A 17,944-nucleotide genomic window follows, 5' to 3' on the forward strand; every position below is an offset into this window, starting at 1 on the left:
GGGTTGATAAAAAAGTTGACAAAAATATTCTCTTTCTCCCTGTCTTCCTTTCGTCTCTCTCTTTCACTCGGTCTCTCTGTCTCTCTCTGTCTCTCTGTCTCTCTGTCTCTCTGTCTCTCTGTCTCTCTCTCTCTCTCTCTGTGTGTGTGTGTGTGTTTGTGTGTGTGTGTGTGTGTGTGTGTGTGTAGAAACAAGCAATAATGAATATCAGATTATCAGAATGTCTGATTGTCAGAGGACATTTTACACGATTTTGGTTTTTCCTGTTTACAATGAGGGACGCGGTGGTAGTTTTTTCATGTCTTCAGGCTTTGTGGCAAGTGACCTTAACAGTGTTTTTTTAATATTTCAGCAGTAGAATAACAGTTGCTGACTTGGTATTGAATGTCTTGTAACAGTCTCTATGAGTTTGTATGTATATCAGTCCCCTGATATTTCTTTTCAGTCACCTCTTTTGGCTCTTAAAATATTCCCATCTCCTCTTATACTTAGATACCTGACCCTTAAGTGTATGGGTTTGATAAAGCATCCCATTTAGGGACAAGTAGTGCAAAATATTTTAGTCCCTGTACATTGTCCTGTGTGGATCTTGTTATGAATTATCATCTACTACAAGAAGAATATTGTTTGATGAAGCCTGAGAGAAGCTTTGATATATAGGAGTGATGAAATTTCACTAGAAGTCATTTTATTGTTACCTTCTTTACCGCAATGAATTTTAACATTTCTTAGGCACCTCATTATAAATCAGTTTTATTAATAAATTCAACTAGCATTTGATAGCATAATGTTGCTCTGAGGCTGTTGCTGTGTGTGTCAGATGATTAGCATCACATCTGGTATTTAATTATCAAAGGGCAGCAGAATGATCCAAAATATTCTTGGGCATCCATATGTGTCCTGACTGAAACAAAAATTACTCACTAACTCATTGTCCTTTGAACACCAGCTTTATATCTGAAGTATCATATGCCCTACCCTACTGACAACAGCCTTTTATTAAAGAGAACCTAGAAGCAAAGAGGCCCCTCCTGGAGCTTCTCTCAACTTTGTCCCCTGTAGCAGCCCATAAAAGAATTTCCAGAACTTTCCATAAAGTAGATCACAAGACTCTCTTTCAGAGATGCCTTCCTTCAGACAGGACCTCCTTTGTCTTCCAAGGACAGAGAAATGATTAAGACCTGAAGAACCAGACTTATCTAAGTTCACTTACATTCATTACAGTTATCTCAGATGACTATTTCTCTAGTTATCCTTCTGCAAAGATGTCTACCTAGCTTCCTACTTAAGCATAAACACATTTCTAGGTTCTTTTGCCTATCCATTTCTTAAGGCTGTTTGAATTTACCATTTACATTAAGTCAAGTTGTACAGTTTTCCCTTTTTTTTCACACCATAGCCATAAAACTAGAGTAGACAAGGGAAGAATATTTTTCTTTTTCTAAAGTTTCATTACCTGAATGTAAGTATGAATTTGAGTTTTGATATTTTTTAAGGAGAGTGCCTTATTATCTCTCTTAATAGATAAAGATACCCCATATATTTGAGCTTGTTCTAATTTTGAATATTTTCCTTATATTTTTTTATTTCTTATCTTTTTCTTCCAAATGGAATGTTTCATATATTTTTTCATTCTTTTTTTTTCCAGTTTAAATTTAGATAAGAAACGAGGTTGCTTCACAAGTCAGTTCCAGGTCCCTCTCCCATTCCCTCCCCTCCTCCCGTGCCCTCAACCCAACCCCCCCCCCCCCGTTATCCCCTCATTCCCCCAGGGAGGGTGAGGCCCTCCATGGGGGTGTCCATAGTCTGTCATTTCATATAGGGCAGGGCCTAGACCCTTCCGCAAGAGTTCAGGGTGAGAGTGCACCTCACATTGTTCTATGTGTCCGTGTGTATACTTGGGATGGATACTGATCTGCTGCCCAAGGCTCAATAGATTCCCTAGGCCTCCTCACTGACACCCAGATTCAGGGGGTCTTGATCAGGAATGTTTCATATATTTATAAGTAGAAAGTGTACAATCTTTTTAAAAGATTAACTTGTGAAGTCTTTCTTTTTCCAAAATCATATCAACTGTTTATAAACTACAAAATCAATTAATCCTTACTGCTCACCACTTTTGATCACAGATATACAGAATCGCCTTTTAAAGCATAATATCTATTCATTTTATCAGAAGCAACCACAGGCAAGATTCTGTAATCTTACTGTCTTTAGATGTCTTCCTTGCAACCTTGAAACTCTGCTTGTTCCCTATCATTAAAAAATGATGTTTGTATTACTTTACTTATAGAGCTCAATATCAAGGAATTGATTAATATCTACATTTGCATTTTCTCCCAAGATATACCTGAAGGATAAGGAGTATAGCTAAAGAATAATCTTTTTAGTTACTATCTGAATATGAAACTCTATATATCATTAGGAAAATTTGTTTCCGGGAGGAGATAAACTGGGAAGGCCATGCACGATAGAGGAGAAGCCATTACTGCTATTTTTCTCATTAAACTAGTTACTGTATTTGAAATATTTATCCTCATATCTTTGGAGGAGTGTGACCCTTGCTTTTCAATAAAAAGCTTCTTGTTGCCATTGCAGCAAGAAAAAAGATAAAAAGTAATTCACAACTGGTCAAATGGTCAAAAGGCAAATGATGAATCTACAATACAACACTTTTCCCTAAGTTTCATGGGAAAACCAGCAGGAAGATTGTAAGAACCAAAGGACCAGTATGTCTATTGTGACAGGGACACTGCACACATTAATAAGGTTCCTTAAAAAACACCTTCAAAATGACAACACCAGTTTACACGTTCATGGACAGGGAAACATCTCACAAAGAACCACTTCTAAATGAAGAGCTAAGCATTTAATGACTGGAGAGAGAGAGAGAGAGAAAGAGAGAGAGAGAGAGAGAGAGAGAGAGAGAGAGAGAGAGAGAGAGAGAGAGAGAGAGAGAGAGAGAGAGAGATATAAAGAGAATAATCAGTTCTTTTCAGAAATGTAGCTCCCTGATGTTATCCAATCCCAAGTGGTCAACCCTAAATACGTATGTAAAAGTACACTAAATGGACAATATAAACAATTAAAATTTGAAAAGAGTTCAAGAACTTTGATGAGGAAACGGGAGAAATACAGGAGGAGATATAGGGTAAATAAAATTTAAAATAAATGAACACACGAAGTTTGATGTGCATGGGATATATGATAGATCTGGGAACAGCAGTAGGAGAGGGATGTGACTAGATAGGAAGACATTTCATTTCAAGATCTTGCCTTACTTCTCAGTATGAATTAGCAGTGAGGGAAGGCAAAGGAAATGCATCGACACATATAAAGCTCCATGAGTTGTCACAATATTGAAGAAGTTCTCTGTGCAATACAGTCTTGAACTCCCAAGTGTCCAGATTTTCCCCCACTACAGCAGTTCTCTACCAACGACTCCTACAAGCTCTCAGTGTTCGAGCAACGATTTATTTCCTGTCATTCTGGTTCCCTCAGGACTCAAATTTTTGCTTTAGCATTCTGTTGTAACTGGTGACATTAGTGGTAATTACAATTTTGAATTATAAAATTTATATCTGGGTCTATGCAGGGATTAGTGTCCCATTTCTCATTATACTAATAATGATAGATGAATGAACGGCTGGTTAGTTCTTTGGCTGGGTAGATTGAACAGTGAATTGATTAATCAATTGAATTCAAACAATCTAAGAATTGGAAGACAAATAGATTAGATAAATCTGTGGATAGGAAGATAAATAGATTAGACAGTTGATAGATTATATTGAAGATGATAGACAATGGATTAAATGGGTACTACCTAGGTAGATAAATGGAGATAGATAATAGACTAGATTGAAATATATTCCTATTTAAATGATGCATTATAGAAAGATAGATGCATGCATATATAGTACATAGATAAATGAGAGAGAATGAAAACTGATAGGCAAGTAGACAGTTGACTGATGCTGAAAGTGGGTTCTCTTCACACCTACTTTTCATTGGATCAGAAATGGATATGTACACACATGCAATATTGATATTAAAGAATTTATAGCCAACAAAATCAGCAGCTTTCTCCCTTCTTATTAATGTACAACTAAACACTTTATACTTTTACCTGAAAAAAACAACATAAAATTCCATAAAGTTCCAAAAGTGACTATTGAATCTCTGAGCACATTGTCCTTAGATATGACACTATTCTGCTAAGAATTAAAATGTGTACAAAGACATAGATTTTTTAGAACAAGCCCATGTGGAGCTTACAGCATTAGCTAACAGACAAGTGATGTGACAAGATAAAGAAAACATAGAACAAACAGAGAGAAAAACCAAAATACAGGGGATATTTTGAAATAATTCTTCTGTGGTTTATTTCAGAACCAAATGTCCTCAAGACTGACAGCAGAATATGGATTTAGGTGCTGAGATCATTCATTCTTAGTCAAAGGTTAGCAATGGGCATGCACTTAGGAAGAAAAAAGGTGCAGATATTTATGAAGTTAACATAAATAAAAGTATGAAATTAACCTATTACATTTTGACTACCATGGAAAGAATTCTATTCAAGAGATTAGCCCTGGCCCTTTATCCAAGACTTTTTTCATATCATCTGACCTATTATTTTGAAAATAATGATTATTTGTCAGACCATTTACACCAAGTTTGAAATGACAGCTGTTTAACAATTTTAAATTCATAAACAAGATACTTTTAATTAGAAAATTTTACTGCTAATGAATTAGTTACTAATTATGTTAAAATACCCATTAGATACATTTATTAAGTTTATTAGGAGAATTTTAAGCAACCATTTCTTTTCCTCCTTCAGATCTTTCATTATATCCTATATGACTTTTTCAGGTGATATGTGTTATATATTAAATTGAAGAAGAAAAACAAAATTATTACTAACAGTGAAACTGTAAATAAAAGAAACACAAATAAAATGCAAGTTCTCAACAAATCTGATGTGTCTGAAACAAATTCGTTGTCTGGCCAGTCTTACTAGGAGCCATCAAAATCTAAACTGGAAGCAAATGAACTTTGAAATATAAGAGTACATACAATTTGCTCAGGCGATCCGTCTACCTCCCTGTCTTTTGGGGACCATGCATTCTTCTCTCTAGGTCCTCTTCGTACCCTATTTTCTCTGGTGGTATAGATTGTAGGCTGGTAGTCCTTTTCTCTAAATGTAATATCAATATCTGACTGAGTACAAATCCTGCTTGACTTTCTGTGATTGGGTTTTCTTCCAATTCCATCCATTTGCCTGTGAATTTCAAGATTCACTTTTTTTTTTCCAGTGAGTAATACTGTGTTGTGTTAATGTCCCACATTTTCTCTATTCTGAGAATAGCTGAGGGACATCTAGATTGTTTCCAGGTTCTGGTTATTACAAACAAGCCAAACAACGCTGCAATGAACATAGTTGATCATATGTCCTTGTTGTATGAATGTTCATTCTTTGGGTATATGCCCAAGAGTGGAATTTCTAGATCTTGAGGTAGACTGATTCCCATTTTCCTGAGAAACTGCCATACTGATTTCAAAAGTGGCCATACAAGTTTGCACTTCCACCAAAAATGGAGGAGTGTTCCTCATTCTCCACTTCCTCTCCAGCATAGACCGTCACAGTGTTTTTGATTTTAGCCATTCTGGCTGGTGTAAGATGGTATCTCAGAATTGTTTTGAGTTGCATTTCCCTGATGTTAAGCACTTTCTTAAGTGTCTTTCAGACATTTTAGATTCCTCTATTAAGAACTCTCTATTTGGTTCTGCACCCCACTTTTTAATTGGATTGTTTGATGTTTTGGTGACTAGCTTCTTGAGTTCATTGTATGTTTTGGAAATCAGTCCTCTGTCAGATGTGGTATTGGTGAAGATCTTTTCCCATTCTGTGGACTGCCATTTTGTCTTGTTGATTAGGTCATTTGTCTTGCATATTTTCTCAGTTTCAAGAGATTCCCTTTATTAATTGTTGATCTCAATGTCGTTTCTACTGGTATTATGTTCAGGAAGCTGTCTTCTCTACCAATTCCTTCAAGGGTACCTCCTACTTTCTCTTCTAAGAGGTTCAGTGTGGTTAGATTTATGTTGACATCTTTGATCCATTTATATAAGAGCCCTGAGCAAATTGGGAGTACATGAGGAGAGAGGAGGGAGGTGGGAAAGGGCAAGGGGGAGAAAAGGACAGGGTAGGGGGACAACAGGAGGACTGAGAGGGGGGAGGGATAGAGTAGAGCAAGAAAGGAGATGCCTTGATAGAGTGAGCCAGTATAGGTTTGGGGAGAGGTCTGACACAGGGGAAAAGTTAGGGGCTCCACAGTGATGACCCCAACTAAGTATCAAGGCAGTGTTGTAGAGTGATGCCCTTCCCCCATGGTTTCTATTCCTTGAAACTTCATCCAGTAGCTGATCAAAGCAGAAACATGCATCCACAGCTAAACAGTGAGCCATACTCCTGGAATCCAGTTGCAGAGAGGGTGAAGCAATGAACAAAGGAGCCAAGCTGTGCTGGAGAAACCCACAGAAATAGTTGACCTGACCTAGTAAGAACATAAAGACCCTAGTGGTAAATCTGGGGAACCAGCATTGAACTGAACCAAGCCCTCTGAATGTGGCTGCTGGCTAGGAGGGCAGGGTAGTCTATGGGACATCTAACAGTGGAGCCAGTGTTTATCCCTAGAGCCCATTCCCTATGGAGGGAAAATATTGCAGCCCAGATACAAGAAAGAGGGCCTAGGCCCTCTCCCAAATGATGTGAAGTACTTTGATGGTCCTCTGTGAAGGACCTCACTATTCTTGGGGAGTGGGCGGGCTGCGTGGGAGGTAGGTCGGTGGGGAGCATGGGAGGATGGGAAGGCAAGGGAATGGGCAGATTGATATGTAAATAAGAGTGCTTCTAAATAAAAAGAATTTATTTAAAAAAGAGCACATACATATCCCTTGTTCTTTACTTCTAATTTAAGGACACACTTTGACAAAGAGAAATATCTACAAAGTAGCATACACAAATATTAAGTGGAAAATAGAAACATATAAAGTGCTTACAAAAATGTGATGGTTATGAATTTTCATGAAATATGACTGTGATTCATTTAGTAACTTTGATATCTCCATTTACAGAAAATTTGGGTCTGGGAATATTGAAATTCTAAACAGGGAAATGTGCTGTGTTGCAGTTCAGTGAATCAATGAACATCATTCACTTTTTCTCTTTCCCAGTATCCAAAAAAGTTACAACATATTTCAGTTTCAAGATCATGTTGTCAGTTTCCATTTTATGGCAGATTTCCTTATGCTGCAATTTATTGAAAAGAAGGAGAATGTTGCACAGAATTGTGTATCTTTTCTTCTGGTACCATTTAGACTTTTTATCCAGGAGGATAAATGGATACTAAGTATGCATTCAGGAAGGACCTTAAACCTACATTGAGATAGATGGGTAGCTCCATGAGGTGTAACACTTTATTATTCTGGTTTGCAACATGACATTGATTACACCAAGGCTAGTAGGAAGAAAACTAAGGCATTTACCAAGAAAGCAACTCAGGATGGTACTCCTGAGTAAGATTTCTAAGTTCCCATAAGAGCCCAAACTAGGATATTCACTGAGGCACATGTATGTGAAACTGAAAGCACAAAGGGTGGAGAGATAGCTCAAAGTTCAGCAGCACATTTACTGACTTTTCAGAAGACCCAACTTCAGTTCCCAGCACCTCCTCTGGAGGCTTAGTCACACCTCTCACTCCATTTCTATGGCATGTAATATCCTCTTCTGGAATCTGTGGTATTTGTTGTCATACTCACACCTGTATACACACACACGCACGCACACACACACACACACACACACACACACACATACACACACAAGACAAGTGTCACAAAACACTTTTAAAAATCTCTTTAAAAGATAGAGAAGAAAGCACCAAAAGAAGATACAATTTGGGAAAATAATACTGCATCTTTCAGTCCATATTCAGTAAATCCAAAACTAAAGGTCATAAACTGCTTCAGATGCATGAACCCCAAAATTAAAGAAAGTCATCAGCAAGTTCATTATTATTGACTTTAATAATGTTACTTAGGTAATCTCTAAAAGGTGACTGGAACTTATGCATGGACAAATGCAATATTGTCAGCTTGCCCTAATATGGTTAGCAGTTAGGAGAGGCAGATAGACCATGAGTCATGACAGGTGAGTGGAGATAGTGTCTAGAATTGTGGTTGATTGAATTTGTGTCAAGCAAAAATATTCCCTATATCTAAGCTCATTATAAAAGAGTGTCTGCTATTTTAGCATTTATTCTCTCCAAGCAACTGTTGTTTGCTATATACCTTAGGGTGACAACACAATTTCACATACTAAAATCAAGTGAAAAAATATGAAACTATGTGTTATAATCAAAAGTTATATGTAATTTTTAAAAGTAGTAAACAAAGGGATCAAGGTGTTAGAGGGAAGAGAAAATTCTGCCCTTTCAAGCTTAAGTCCGCACTTGCTGGTGTTTAGCACAAACATTTGGAATCTATTAATTCACCCAGTAATCTTGGATGAGAAACTTTGTGGTCAACATTGTTTGAAGGTATTTTGTGTGTCAAAAGTCACGATACATGTTGCGTATTCTATGAAGAAATAAGGGCAACTTTTAAAGGAATCACCTTCCATAAGTTTTATAGCTTCTCTACCTCAAACTAGACTCAATGTCTCACCTCAGAATTTCTCTCATTTCCTTTTGCTGTGATTAATCAAAATCCTTCATTTCTGGCCAATATGTCTTCCTGAATATGAATAAGAAATAAAATACCACTTGATGTTTAAAATTATGGGGGCAATCTTAATGACGGAAATAGATGACGGGGAAGTGGAAGAGGGTACCTGATTATATATATTCATGAAGATGTCAAAGGTTTATAAAGCCAATATCTGAAGTTGAGAAAGCTGTGGTTCTCTCAGGCCTTCTTTGGTGAAGTGTGTTCCCAGGAATCATCATCACCATGAACAGCCAGGGATCAGACCGGAAAGGTATGTGCTGCAGTTCTGTGAATAATTGACTCTCTCAGTATTCTTGAGGGGTTAAGGGGGTCACTAGTGTAAAACTTTACCTAATGCAGGTTCAACTTTAGAGGGGAGTGGGGAATACCTGCTTTTTTCTAGACATGACACGATTAGAACCAACATGGACCCACGACAGCTGTAGTGATGTGCAAATTAACTCGATCTTTTATTTGTAGCAACAAATAACAAAATTACAAAGACAACTAGATTTAGAGCAAGGGTGGTGGGGATGTTGATATTCCACAGAAGGAGATGGGAGCATCACCTTGCACTCCTGCTATGAGTCACCACCCACTCTGAGGTCAGTATCTCAGAGATGCAGTTGGTTTTAAGTTAAAAATGGAGGAGTTTAAGAGGAGTTTATTTCCTATATCAATTCATAAATTGATCTAGGAACTATTCATACCTAAGTCTAACAGACCATTGTACCAGTGATTTTCTAATTGAAGCAATATACTTCTTCCAGGGATATGACACTAACTAGAGATCATTTGTGCTAACATAATGGAAGTAAGAAAGGTAGCTAACGGGTAGAATCAATGGATGCTCTGAAATATTCTCTACTGCAAAGTCAGCTTGAGAACATGCAGCAATTCAACTCATAAAGCTAGTGTTGATGAGACCAATAACTTGCCCGAACACAGACTAGTAGAACATTGGGTATACCTATCAAACACTAGAAGGAAGAAAGAAATATTTTCTTATTGCCAAATCTCTGTATAAGCTGGGCAGTTTAAAAATAATGTTATCAACATTATAGTAGATGTCTGTTTTACACTCTCTGACAATTTGGTTGAAGCTAAATGACATTTCAATAGAAAGGGAAAAAGAAGGAGACTAGCACTAGTCAATTATCTTTAATTTCTTGATGTGATTAAAAAGTAAAAGAGTTATTAGCATCACAAAATTTGTTTTGTAACATGTATAACAAACCCTTTTTCTATTTTATCTCATCTTAAACTTAAGACACTCAGATGATACATGTTCAGAAATGTTTACTCAGAGTTAGAGAATATAAAACTAGTTATGAATTTACACGAGTTACCTCTACAGCTCCATTATCTGCAAAGAATATTTTTCTCATACGTATTGATACATTATCAAATTTAACATACACATGTATGAGCACACACACACACATGCATGTGACACATACAAACATGTATACATTTTATATATTTTGCATTACATAAATATATTTGAAGTATGTTTTTGGAACATTAGCAGTATTTTATAAGAAATATATACCAATTGCATTTTAAGTTTTCACCTAATGATTATTTAGCAATATTGTATAGTAATTTTCTTAGAGAATGTGACTACTCAAGACTAGAAGAAACTACCACAACATCAAATTGTCTTAAAAGATTGGCTTAATACAGTATTTTAGACTAATTTATGCTCATAATGTTTGCAAAGTGCATAAGCACTTCTGAGTCAAATACAAATGACAATATCTGTCCTACTCAAGCTACATATCTCTGAAAAAGTCAATATATGGGTAAACTTGCAATGTGGAAGATGCCTAGTCTTGTTTCCCCACAGATGCAATCATACAGGTAAAGTGCTAAAGATGGGTAAGGTTTCCCTTGAGTTGAGCAAGTCATTTCACACTGGTTCCTGTGTTTACTTAGCAGTGACACTCCTGCTGCTTGTGATGTCTAACCTGCTGTTCTGCCAAAATGCGCACCCCCTGCCAATCTGCCCTGGTGGGAATTGCCAGATGCCCCTCCAGGAGCTGTTTGACCGGGTGATCATGCTTTCTCACTACATTTATATGCTGTCTGCAGATATGTTCATTGAATTGGTAAGCACTTCACTCCGTTCTGGCATCTGCTGAAAAGGGTCTCTCTGCTATAGTACAACTTAAACCATGATGCAGACTTCAAGCATTGCATCTTCATGGGAAAAAGAAATGTTAGCTGATAAAAACTGAAACAAGAATGGGGCAATTTCATGAAATCTTAAAGCTCTGCAAATTGAAATGATTTTCACTTTTTTTGGTAATTCATGTTTTGAAACTTAAACTTGAGATATAACGTGCTCAGTGTAGTTGAAGAAGACTTCTAAATTCTGAGTCTTGCACGTGTGGGTCCAGGCTCCAGGGGAATTTTTCAATTAGTGCTCTGCAGATTGCCAGTGAAGGGGAACATCGTGGAAATAGTAAGCAGTCTTCCCTTGCTGATAAAGGTCTTTCAGAGGACTTAGGTTATTTCTTTGAATCAGTCTACAAATTCATGGCTGGTGACAGTTTGAGTACATCAGTAGGTATCCAGAAAGTGGCTCATCAGTGGCAATAAATACGAATACATAATGTTCTTTGTACTCACTAGCATTTCTTTCGGTTATTGACTAATCATAGTTTACTTTTGAAATCTACCCAGAAATTCTTCTAAATTTTCAGAATTTTTACTGATTTTTAGCTTATAATTATAAGCTAAATTATAAAGTTATATGAATGATTAAATATTAATTATAAGTTATATATTAAATAACTTTTCTATTTTAATTGTGCATTGTTTAAAGATTTTCAAAGCTATATGCCCAGTGTTTTGTACTTTACATTTTCACAATCCACATAATTAGATTCAGTATTTATGAAGAACTTTGTGCTATTCAAGTATATAGATTTATAAAGACTTGAATGAAAAGCTGTGTTTTATAATAACTAGTTAAAAGAATGAAATCAATCTGAAGCCATGGGAAATGATAAATAAAGTAATATAGATAACACATGTTATGGCATTTGGCTAAGATATGAGAAATGACATTTAAAAGAGATTTTTGTATTTTAGGTATTTTAATGCTTGTTTTCTCAATAGTAATTTATAAGAAGGAAAAGGAAACAAGACAATAGAGAATTGTCTGTTAGATTAGATATTCATGGTCAGAAAAAATATGACTACAGTTGGGAAATAAGTAGGAAAAGTGTTACTACTTTAATTTCAAGTGTTATGCCAATTTCAAACATAAATATACAACAGGTGAGTTATTATTTTAGTTATATATTTTTTAATTCCCAAACTTTGTTAACGGGATTTGTCTATCATCTCCAGGATAAACAGTATGCTCAAGATCACGAGTTTATTGCCAAGGCCATCAGTGACTGCCCCACTTCTTCCCTGGCTACCCCTGAAGGCAAGGAAGAAGCCCAGCAGGTCCCTGTGAGTTCTCATCCCATTTTATTCCTGAAAAAATTAAGGAAGTACACAGGTTTTGGTCTTTTCTAGGTTATTAGAACACTGATAAAGTTATAGTAATCATACATGAAAAACAAAAAAGAGGAAAAGTGATATTCTAAAACAAAAGCACATTATAGAGGAGATAAGAGTAAAATGACATTCTTAATAATATTGTGACCGAGCCATGAGCTGCCCATGAAAATGACATTGTATATGTTATTCTGTAGGAAACTTTGAAATGGATTTCATGATCATGAATAAATTGACATTAATGCATATGTAAGAAATGCAAACTCAGTTGCATTTATGCAATGTTTCAGGAATTCCTCCATTGGCAGTGTCCATTACAGACCAACCATAGTACTTTCACTTCCTAACATTCAGGTTTTCCTGGTCTAACTTCTACTTCTCTAACAACATTTGCATTCTCCCTAGACTTCTTTGCCTTCTTCCGTACCTTAATTGAAAGTCTCCTCATGAAGAAGCATCAAAAAAATAAAAAAATATTTTCTTGCGCTTCTTACAGTTATGACTGAGGTCTCTTATTATAATAATGTCTTAATGTTATAGCAGGTCTAATTATCAATTTTATAAACCATGACTTCACCAATCTCAACATGACTGAAATCAAAATACATACATAAGATGATTATGTTAGAGAGATGTCAAAGAGAGAACTTGTTTCCAAAAATGTTTTGGTCAACTTGATTAACAGTAGTCACACTTAACTTTTCTCAAGCAATCAATATTAATCTCTCTCTCACTACATCTATATACATATAGTATATTTATATATAAATTTTTAAGATATATATATATATATATAATTATATATGTACCCAAAGTAAAATATATTCTCAAATTTATTAGTCTTATCTGAGTTCTATATCCTTGCCATTCTCATTAATATTATAGTGATATCCAAGGAGAAACTAAAACAACAGGATGAGGACTAAAATAAAATTTTTGGTGAAAGATGCTCCATTGCTAGTCTCTCCACAAAGTACAGTACTTATATTGTTTCAATTCTTCATTATAAAAAGTTTTATGTTGCAATGTATTTGTTATTTCACCTGTGGTGAGGAATTTGGGCTCCAACAGGTAATACTATATTTGTATCAGTTTCAGTGATTGTAGAGAAAGGGTGGTGGTTTCATCAAACTCAAGCTCTCACTCTTACTCCTGTGCTATCATGCTTCCGGGCACCAATATTGTCATTACCATTTATTTGCCCTTCTCCATTCCCTCATATCCTTTGTATTTTTCTATTGTAACATTCCTTGGATTGCACTTTACCTATCATTTTCATTACTACTTGAGTACACAACAGACAACTGTACAGTAAGTATTTTAAATCAGGGATAAGTTTAAATTTGGGAAGTGAGCAAACACTGGGTGTTTAAAACTCTATTGTGGTTTTCACTCATGTTTTTATTTAAATACAGTGCTGTGTCTTTATCCTTCACTTGTGCACACCAACTAATGGGTCATTCTTCTAGAAGTGATAAAAAGGGAGTAATTTGCTCTATATTGTATCTTTCTTTAAGCATTTTAAAATAAGATAAAAATAATATATTCACATAATAATCAGTTTTATTCATTAGTGAGAAATTATTTTGGCCACTAAACATTGATATGGGTGGTATCTATCCTCCCTGAGGTTCTCCTGGAACCAACTGATTTCTGGTACCTACAGAGTGTTACCAAATATTTGGTTTGTTATGGACATACAAAACAATGAAAGAAAAAACCTGACCATGATGACAGATGGTAGAATTTCAGAAGGCTATCAATCCCAGCGAATTTATATCTTAATAGAATAACTATTAATTTAAAGGCTAAGGAGATACAAGTACATTATTTTTTCTATGTAAGTATGCCAATCAGAATTTGAACTTCTAAACTTACTTAAAAAATCAAACATGAGTGTAGCTGGGCTTGGTGGAGCACTTAGGAATGTTAAAAGTGTTCTTAATTGGTCTAAATTATAAAAACTTGGAGTCAGATATAGAGCAAAATGCTGGGAGATCAGCGAGAAGAAGGAACAAGCTAGAGTTACATTTACTTCCTTACCTTCTCAGTGGACAAGAGAGCAAGTTCCTTTTTCTTTCTGCTTATATTCCCTCTCCACCCAGCCATCTCACTTCCTTTCTGTGTCCAGCCACCTCACTTCCAGTTTCTGGCCAGGCAACTCACTTTTTGTCTGTCTGTACTGACCTCCAAAATCTCTGTGATTAGCTAATGGCAAGCTCAAACCTATGATCTTCATACAGGTTTTATTTGTACAAGCAAGATAACATCATAGGTGGATTTATGTTCTAGGTCAGCAAAGACACAAAACAAAATATTGACCACAGTTACCACCACTGCCAAATACAAACACAAAAACCAACCAACCAAACAAACAAAACTAGTAGTTGCATGCTTGTAATCTCAGCACTAGAAAAGTAAAGACATTCTAGCCAGTCAACCTAAAGTACTGGGAAATTTCCAAGCTAGCTTATACAACAAGGTGAACTGTATTTGAGTAATAGCACCTAACATTGTTTTGTAGTCTTCAAGGCTCCAAAAGTCTGTTCATACAATTACACACACACACACACACACACACACACACACACACACACACACACGCACGCACGCACGCACACACAAAGAGAGAGAGAGAGAGATAAACAGGCATGAATACAGAAGGAAAAGTAGTCATTTAAATACAATTTTTTGTTTGACTTTTTCAAAGTATATGCCACTAGCTAAATTTTACTTTTCTATAACATGTGTGGTCTAGAAACACATTTATAGACACATAGTTATAAAAATGAATATTTTACTTCCACCTTTTTGAATAACATTCATATGTAACTAACTCAGCTATATTTCACTTACTTTAATCATTATTCAACATGGTTGCTTAGCCGGAAGTCCTTCTGAACCTGATACTCAGTTTGGTGCACTCCTGGAATGACCCTCTATTTCAACTCGTAACTGAAGTAGATGGTATTCATGAAGCCTCTGATGCTATCATATCAAGAGCGAAAGAGATTGGGGAACAAAACAAGCGCCTTCTAGAAGGAATTGAGAAGATACTTGGCCAGGTGAGCAGTACCCTGAAACCTCATTGCTATTATTATTCTTTCAAAAACTGATATTTACAATGAGAAACAAATTTTGAAAAACTCTTCTTTTAAAGAACAAAGTCTAGGCAATATACATTGTAGAGGTCTATTAAAGCAAGTACCAAATTCATACTATAGTAGATTCTAATGTCTCTGAATCTTGGAATTCAACTATGGTGTTTGACAGGTGTTGCTTTCCCAATGTTTTTTACAAATCCATAAATGGCTTGTTGTTTCTTGGGCACTTATGCGTAAACGTTCCACAAAAAAAGGAAAACATACTATAAAACTGACAAGATAATGCTTTCTTGAAGAAATTGCATGCATATGAATGACATTGTGGTTAGATACCCCTTCCAAAAATACACCACAGAATTAAAGTACGAAGGGAGAAACAAGAAAATCAAAATCAAATTAGAAACCCTCCTGCCAACTTTTGCTCTTATCCATAGGAAATTGGAATGATAAGGATGGGTTATCAATACAGTTTCAGAAACTCTCAAAAAGGCATGCTTTTTTAAAAAAAAAAGATGTTCTTTAATTTGTCATGTAAAGAAGGAAAGGTAATTTATTCTACATGTTTTTCACCCCAGTTTCCTATATCAAACTTATGTCATTACATTTGATTTATATAAATCATTTGACCTACTACAGCTGATTTAGTATTTTGAATTTCTTCAGTTAAGATAATTGTCAGTGCTAGTGAGATTAATAGCTAATTAGCTTCTGAAAATCACATAAATAAAATATATCTGATGAAAAAAGTAGAAGTACAGACATACTAATTACTTGATATTTATCTTGAACTATTTTGGGTATATGCTAACACATGCAATATTTTTGTAATTTCCATAAAAGAATGCACATGTGATCAACATATACACAAAAATTAAAATACAAATAAAACCATTAAACCATCAATATATGCAATACACACTCTGATTTCAAGGTATTATCTTCGTTTCTATGAGGCTACATACTGACTTAGTGATTATTTCATAATAAGGCAACAAAAGCTTCCACCTTGTTAAGGTTTCAAATATGTGCAATTTAGTTCAAAACATAAGACAACAAGTGATGCGCTATCAGAACAACAAAGTAAAAAGTTGTTGATACAGATAAGCACTTTAGGTAAGAGAGAAGACACTCCCTCTTCCACCATACCATGGAAAAAGCCTAGGATCTAATTAGCATTTGTCCACATAGATGAGACAAACTTCAACTCAGATCACTTGCCTCATACAAAACATATCTGTGTACTCTTGTTCAATTTTTAGATGACTGACAAACATGTACCCTGCCTAAATATACCCAATACCCATGATTTTGACTAAAATTTTACATTGTTCTTGCCCTAAAATATAAAATCAACAATTGGAAGAAATAAGGATGTAAAAATGCTAACACATATATGATTGGAATTGTCTGTTTTTTAATTAGGCCTATCCTGAAGCCAAAGGAAATGAGATCTACTCGGTTTGGTCACAATTTCCATCTCTGCAGGGAGTTGATGAAGAATCCAGAGACTTGGCTATTTACAACAAGGTTCGCTGCCTGCGCAGGGATTCCCACAAGGTTGACAATTATCTCAAGCTCCTGAGATGTAGAGTTGTCCACAACAACAACTGCTAAGCCCGAATTCAATCCGTGTACTTCTGAGATGGCCTTTAACAGTTCATTTCTTCAAAACTTCTATTAGTATTATAGCTTTCAGTGAATGCTTGGGTGCAATGGGTCTCTTCTTAAAGAATAAAAACTAACTTTTAAAAATGATGAAGTCTGGAAAGGCAATCTATTAACGTTTCGTTCATTAATTTAATAGAAAAGATTTCACTGACATCATGTTATCAAATTTTGTCACAAATAACAGGTTCAAGGTTTATAAATAAGTCAAATGGCAAAGTAACTTAAAAACACAGAAAGTTAATATGGGTTAAGAGTTTTAGAATTGAAGAAAATAGTCACTGTTAACACATTCATCTAGTCTAGCCAAAAGATTGAAAACTAGATCATTTCCATTAGTCAAATTTCTAGTATAGGACTGGATAAATCAAATGCTATGGAAGTGACTTGCTTCTAGACAGTACACCATCAGCTAAGCAATCTCAAATAGTTAGGAAACAACCATGCATTATCCCTACATTGCTCTAAAAATTGACCTTAGCAAGTCTCCTCTGGTCTTCCAAGCCCTTACATTAGTCATTTTACTCAGTATAACAAGATGAACAATCTGAGGTTTGGGCTGAATGATAGCAGATTACAGAAAATTAAGTAGAACAGTGTTTTCCATACAAACTTAGCTAAGAAACTTGCTCTCAGTGTAAAAGAACTGACACATGATTGAGAACAAACCAAACTGTAGGAGACCTCCTTATTATTATTTTATTATTCCTATAGAATCAAGCAACGATTTTTCACTCTCTTGAAAATGATCACTGTGTATAAATTTCCACGACATTTATTTTCTTTTATACTTATTTGTTTGTTTGGTTGGTTTTTAGAGACAGGGTTTCTCTGTGTAGCTTTGGAGCCTGTTATGCAACTAGCTCCTATAGACCAGATCTGCTTGCCTC

General features: G+C 35.5%; 1 protein-coding gene across 1 annotated transcript; it reads left to right on the forward strand.

The window, feature by feature from the left end:
• The first annotated feature begins 8,972 nt into the window (after positions 1-8,972).
• Positions 8,973-17,141, forward strand: LOC101843376 (prolactin-like). The gene is made up of 5 exons (NM_001281652.1): positions 8,973-9,040; positions 10,708-10,880; positions 12,130-12,237; positions 15,171-15,350; positions 16,812-17,141. The coding sequence occupies exons 1-5, from the start codon at positions 9,013-9,015 to the stop codon at positions 17,001-17,003; spliced, it is 681 nt and encodes a 226-aa protein (NP_001268581.1). The 5' UTR covers positions 8,973-9,012; the 3' UTR covers positions 17,004-17,141.
• The last annotated feature ends 803 nt before the right edge of the window (positions 17,142-17,944 follow it).

Source organism: Mesocricetus auratus, unplaced genomic scaffold, assembly GCF_017639785.1.
Source record: "Mesocricetus auratus isolate SY011 unplaced genomic scaffold, BCM_Maur_2.0 Super-Scaffold_100013, whole genome shotgun sequence".
In the NCBI taxonomy this organism is placed as follows: domain Eukaryota; kingdom Metazoa; phylum Chordata; class Mammalia; order Rodentia; family Cricetidae; genus Mesocricetus; species Mesocricetus auratus.